Source organism: Cynocephalus volans, chromosome 11 (assembly GCF_027409185.1).
Source record: "Cynocephalus volans isolate mCynVol1 chromosome 11, mCynVol1.pri, whole genome shotgun sequence".
In the NCBI taxonomy this organism is placed as follows: domain Eukaryota; kingdom Metazoa; phylum Chordata; class Mammalia; order Dermoptera; family Cynocephalidae; genus Cynocephalus; species Cynocephalus volans.
In genome coordinates, this window is record NC_084470.1 from 10,933,803 (window position 1) to 10,940,473 (window position 6,671).

At 51.3% G+C, this 6,671-nt stretch overlaps 1 protein-coding gene across 1 annotated transcript; it reads left to right on the forward strand.

Moving 5' to 3' along the window:
• The first annotated feature begins 510 nt into the window (after window positions 1-510).
• Window positions 511-6,342, forward strand: VSX1 (visual system homeobox 1). Its single transcript, XM_063113348.1, has 5 exons — window positions 511-934; window positions 3,153-3,231; window positions 3,690-3,813; window positions 4,774-4,954; window positions 6,056-6,342. Exons 1-5 carry the CDS (start codon window positions 511-513, stop codon window positions 6,340-6,342), a joined length of 1,095 nt encoding a protein of 364 aa, XP_062969418.1.
• Window positions 6,343-6,671: the final 329 nt, after the last annotated feature.

Sequence of the window (6,671 nt, forward strand, 5' to 3'; positions counted from 1 at the left end):
ACCTTCTCGGCTCCGGCGGCGGCGTTGGGGGGCCGGCCGGGGCGTCGCATTGGTGACAGCGGCTGAGAACTAGGCCCTGGGTCTTAACGGGCGATTGGGGCGGCCGGTAGTGCGGCCTTCACCCGGGTAGCCAGAAAGGAAGGAGACCGCACCAGGACGTGAAACCTGCGGCTGGTAGAGGGACAGGGGACAGCGGAGTCTTCGTCCCCTCCCTTCTTTCCGACGCTCCCGCCCGGGAATGGGGGTGGGGTGGGCCAGGGGACAGCTGGCGACAAGAGAGGAGGTGATTGAGGGGACTGCAGATGGGAGGGCGGCGACCGAGGGGAGGGGAACCGGTGGCGTCCCCATCTCGCTGGGTCCGGAACGGTGACGCGCCCGCGCCCCGCTGATTGGAGTCCTCCAGGCCTTCGGTGGCCCGACGGGCAGCCCGGCTGTATAAAGCGTCCTCTGAACTGGGCTCCCTCCGCAAAGGTGACCCAGAGAGGGTCGCGCCTCGCTGCCTGAGAAACCATGACTGGGCGAGACGCGCTTTCCGACGGGCGCGCCAGGAGCCAGACGCTGGCGCCCGGCAGTTCCCCCACGGGCTCGCGGCCCCGGGGCTTCGCCATCACGGACCTGCTGGGCTTGGAAGCCGAGCTGCCGGCGCCCGCCCGCCCGGGGCCGGGATCGGGCTGCGAGGGCCCAGCGGCCGCACCGTGCCCGGCTCCGGGGCTGGGCGGCCCCTGCGTGGCGCGCGGGGCCCTGCCGCTGGGGCTCAGCCTCCTGTACGGCTTCGGCGCACAGCCACCCGCGGCCGCTCGGGCGCCCTGCCTGCTCCTAGCCGACGTCCCGTTCCTGCCGCCCGGGGGCTCTAAGGCCGCTGCCCCGCAGGCCCCAGGACGCTCGCCGCCCGCGCTGGGCCGCCAGAAGCGCAGCGAGAGCGTCTCCGCGTCCGGTAATCAGGCTCGGGCTTCCCGCTCCTGCCCCCGATCGCCGCAGCCTCGAACCGCGCAGCGCTAACACCCATCGCCCCACTGCGTCCCCGTCCCCAGCATCTCAGATGGAAGGGAAGCCGGGACCCCAGAGTGAGGCCGGGTCGGGAGAGGTGTACTCGCGCCGCCGCGCAGCCTGCCCCTGCTGGGTCCCAAATCCCTGTCTCTCCTCCGGGATCCGGTTCCCCGGCGCTGCGGGGACCACGACCCGGGTCCTCATCCAACCCTCTGATGAGACCCTGTGGGTCTCGGCGTCCCAGCAGCTGTCTCCCTAGGGCCTTTTCCCCAGTGACCGGCGCGTGTCCCGGCCTCTGGGGACGGCGTGAGTTGGGAAGGCCGGGGCCTGTCTTGTTCACCAGCAGCACAGAAACCGGTACCCCGCGGGCGCGCGAAGGTTTGCAGAACGGATTGAATGATTGACGCGGCCTTTAGAGCGCGGGGCCGCGAAGCCCTGGAACTGTCCGCCTCTCGAGGTGCTGAAAAGGGACTCCCGGGTACCGCGCTCTTCTGCTCGCGCCTCCGCGTCCTCCCAGCCCCCGCACGTGAGAAAGGAAGCAACCTTGCCCATTCCATTGTAGTTAGGCTCAGCGTTTTGTTCGGATCCCACCCATTTCCTCAAAGAAGTCGAGGTGGATTGTGGGGAAAGAGAAGGAAGCAATGACATTCTGTAGGGGACAAGGGCCAAGAAACTGAAGGGTTTGGGTTGTGGGGGAAGAAAGGGAAAATTACACAAGAAAAATGGACCTAGAGAAACTATGTTGTAGAACGTAGAGCTGAGCCTCCAGGCAGCCAAGGCAAAAAGAGTACAGTGGGTCTCACTGGTGATAAAAGCAAGCGTACCAGATCAGCAGGCAGGGGAGCTTTCACTCCGCTTTAAAAGGACTTTATTTCATGGGACTTGATGTGAGAGAAAATGAAACCTCCTATTAGTTGTTTCACTAAAAATGCAAAACCCACCTTCATGGGATGGGTTCTTTCTTCCACGAACACTGATAAAATGAAGGCAAATGCAACTAAATCCTACCCTGTGTGGGTATTTCTGGAAGACGTAGAGCAGAGCTGTCCAATAAAAATATCATGTGACTGGTGTTTGATGAACATTTCTCACAGTCACATTAAAAAGGAAGAAAAAACGGGTGAAATTATTTTAGATACTATATTTGAATCCAATACATGCAAATATTATCATTTTGCGTGTAATCAATATAAAAATATTTTACTTTGGGTGGGTACTGAGTCTCCTAAACCCACTGAGTATTTTACATTTACAGCAGGTCTCGAACTGACTAGACACGTTTCATGTGTTCAATAACGTTATGTGTCTAATGCCTACCAGGTTGGACAGCACAATATAGAATGTTATAATCCAAGCATACAGTTTTCTGGTGAGTTAATTGATGTAGGAATAAAACTAGTTTATTGTATTATATTTGCCTTTATTCATTCATTTTTTAAATATTTTGAGACAATTATGCTTTTTAACAATGAACCTGACAATATTTTGGGTCTTCTAACTTTCCTTTCCCTCTGAATCTTTTGCTATAATGGACATAAGAAGATAAAGTACAGTTAGAGTGATTCTTAAGATTTTTCAAGTACATCAACGAATCCTCTGGGTAAGCTTGTTAAGAAAGAGTTTCCTGGACTCCACCTCCAGAGATTCTGAACTGGTCCATCAGGACAGGGATGCAGTTCTGACAAGGATTCTGATGTCACAAACCTCAGCCCTCCCTCTCAAAAACGTTGGTATAGATGAGGAGGTTGGAGGCAGCGGGAGGAGGATGAGTTTGGAAGCTGTGTGGGGATAGAAAATGCAATTAGTGGCCAAGTAGCTTTGGCTTCACACAATCTGGGATTTGAATCCCAACTTCACCAATTACTACCTGTGTGATCATGGTCAAGTTATTTAATCTCTCTGTGCCTCAGTTTCATCATCTGTACAAATAGGGTAATAACAGCAGCTACTTTGGAGTTTTTTTATTTTATGAAGAGTAATTGAGATGATGCATGTACAATTCCAGCACAGAGCCTAGAGTCTAGCCAGTGCTAAGAATGCCAGCTTGATTTTTCAAATACTCACATTTCCAGTGGGTTCATGACTTCAATCCTCACATTAAAATCCAAGAAGTAAAGTGGGAAAATATGTTCACCTGTGAAGTCCTCTTCTCATTGTCCTAACAGATGAGGACAGCCCATCTGAAGACAAAGGTGACCTGAAGGTGTCCCCGACCTTGGGCAAGAGGAAGAAGCGGCGGCACAGGTACAAGACCAGGGTGTTGTCTCTGACCACCTTTCCCCGGGCACAGCCTCAGTGTTTATGGGACCAGCATCTGAGAATTTATGGCCCTGGGTTATGGCTGGCCAAGTGGCCTCCGGGTTGGCAGTGGAAAGAGCACAACAGCTATTTGGGAAGATAGTTCTGCGATTCCCAGGAGGCTGCAGGACAATCTTTGTAGCATTTTAAAGACACAATTTTGTGGGACTATAAATGAGAATGAGTGGATGGAATTCATTAAGAAAGAGTTAAAGAACTGTTTTGTTTGAACCAAATGTCTGGGCTTTCCAGAGGCTAATTATTCAGAGGTGGGGTATCCAGCTATCATGAGGTGGCTTTTGGGGTGTGGACAGCAGGGGAGGCAGGCACGTGGGCCTTAAGGCTGGGAAGCCCAGCTGGTCCCTGTGGACAAGTGCCCATGTGTGTGTTTTGGGCTCTGGCAGGACAGTTTTCACTGCTCACCAGCTGGAAGAGCTGGAGAAGGCATTCAGCGAGGCCCACTACCCTGACGTGTATGCCCGGGAAATGCTGGCTGTGAAAACCGAGCTACCCGAGGACCGAATACAGGTGTCTGGGGTCCCCTTTCTCCTTCCCAAAGGTTCCACAGAGAACATGTCACTCCACACACAGTGAGCCAACCCACAGTCACTTCTAAAGAGCCCAAGACCTTCCCCTTGACATGAAAACTGAAGGTCACTTAGTGGAAGGCACCATGAGAGGATAGCCCTGTGACCCTCATGCCTTTTCCCCTTTTATTATTTATTATTAAATAATTCTTAAAAATTACACAATAATGTATGCTGCAGCTAGAAACTATATAAAGATACATGGATATAAAAAAAGACTATCTCTCCTCTGCCAACCCTCAAAGAGACCAACTTAAGTAGCCTGATGTGACTTTTCTGCACTTTGTGCTGTCTCCTTGTCATCTATATCTATGTCTACATCATCTGTGTCCATGTCTATCTGGCCTTGAATTCTTATGTGCATATATGTATACATACATTCATGCACACACACGTATATATACTCATGTACACACAGAATTTTGGTCTTTGTTTTGCCAGAAGATATGTCACTAACTCTCTTTTTTAACAACTGCACCATATTCCGTAACATTCTTTTGTTAACATGTGATTTGTCATGAGAAATATAATCAGCAATCTGACAACCTAAGCTCAGAAGGGGCATTGCCCCAGCCAACTCTTTCCCATCAGTGACAGACAGGACAGTCGGCCTCTTTCCACCACGTGGGGAAAGTACTTTGCATTTTTTGCATTCCTGAATCTATGGAAAATGTCACTGGAAACTGGTCAGGCTTTATGCCCACAACACTGTATCCCTGTGGCTTTGGGGGACCTAGGCACAGCTCCTCAAGGTTCTGGGAACTCTCCCCTCCTTCGGGGTGAACAGTTGACTCTTGAGGAGAACTGCCCGTTCGGATACCCTGCACCAGCTCCTCGAAGCGTCCCTCTTTACTGTGTCTCTTCCTGCGTGTCCTTCTCTTCTCTTCCTGCCTCACACCAGGTCTGGTTTCAAAACCGGAGGGCCAAGTGGCGCAAGCGGGAGAAGCGCTGGGGCGGCAGCAGCCTGATGGCCGAGTACGGGCTGTACGGGGCCATGGTACGGCACTGCATCCCGCTGCCTGACTCCGTGCTCAACGCGGCCGAGGGTGGCCTGCTGGGCTCCTGCGCGCCCTGGCTCCTGGGTAAGGAAGAGGGCCCTGCAGCCAGCGCGTGCCAGAGATGCAGGCAGGGGCACTAGGGCAGCCATTGGCAAAGCAACGGCAATTTACTCAGATTCAGGCCCAGAATCTCACATCTGATTTCTGATTAATTACAAAGCATGGACAATCTAGACTATTGCCTTATTTTCATGGGAATTGTGTAGACAGTGTGTGGAAAGGTGCTATCGGGCTATTTACATTGGTAAGCATGTATTTGGGATGTAAGAGTGGAACATACTTGCATTATGTAAAATATATGTTTCCCAAGTGTGGAGTGCTATTAGAATTTTTAGAAACCAGACAATTTAGGGTACATGGTAATAGGAAATAGGGCAGTGCAGAGCAGTGAAACCTAGAGACAGTTAACCCCCTACATTCCAGTCAGGAGGTCTGGTCCCTGGTCCTGGTTCTGCCATTTACAACCTGCTATGTAGCTTTTCTGTCCCTTAGGTTTTCAGTGCTGAAACAGTCTCTGCTGGTGAGGTCTAAACTTCGGGGCTGGGCATCCCCAGGAGGCACCACCCTTATTGCTCTGTTTGCTGTTGTCAGAGGGCAGCGGGCAGGACCACAGCTTGGAGGAAAGAGTCACAAGATGGCATGGTGGGAGATTGATTAGGGGACTCATGGTGGCTTGTAGGTTGGGAAGGAGGATATTGTTCAGCAAGCAATTTTTGAACACCTACCCAGCAGGCACTTTGCTGGGGACTGGTAGTAAGTGCAAACATAATCTTGACTCTGCCCTCAAGGACCAGAGACTAGAGAGAACTGTGGAATTGCATGAGAAGGTGGGGGATGGGGACAGCACCCCAGCATCTGCAGGACTGTAGCCGTTCGAGAAAGTGAGCTAAATACTAAGTCACTGGGTCCTCCTAACCAAGCACCTGTACTGGACGTGACCAGCTGGCAGACACCAGTGTTCAGCCCCTGTAGGTGGGAATCATCTACCTGACTCTCCTGTAGGCCCAGAGATATGCACTAACAAGAAAAATTCTAATGGTATTTAGAGAACAAGAAGAAAGAAATTTACTTAATTGCTGAACTTAAAGATATGTATTTTCCTTTTTCCTTTCTCTTTTTTGCAAGGAATGCATAAAAAATCCATGGGGATGATAAAGAAACCAGGAAGTGAAGACAAGTTAGCAGGACTCTGGTGCTCTGACCACCTCAAAGAAGGTTCTAGCCAGAGTCAGGCAGGACCCCAGAGAGGCTTGGACAAGGCGAGCCCTGTGAATGGCTTGGAAGACGTGGCTATCGATCTCTCCAGCTCTGCTCGGCAGGAGACCAAGAAAGTGCATCCGGGGGCCAGGGCTCAAGGAAGCTCCAGCTCCACCGGCCTGGAGGGGCTCCAGCCAGGGAAGGTCGTAGCCTAATGGTCCCCCACCCTCAAAGACTGGAAATGTGCATATTCCTCACTGGCATTTTTCAAAAGACAAAAGTGGTCCAAGACAAATAATCTGTTTGATTTTCTTCTTATGGTGTCCGGACAAAATGCATTCCCACTTGCTTTAAGGGGACAAATGGGTGACTTAGGGAAAATTCCATTTTGTTCTACAATAGAAACCATTCCTTAAATGCTCTTGAATCAGTTAATTGGGAATAAAAATTTAATTCTCTTTTGCAGAACTTGAGCAAGGAGGATTTGAAGTTAAAAAGCATTTTTATTGCTGGGCATCACTTGAGATGTGGCTCAATATACTGT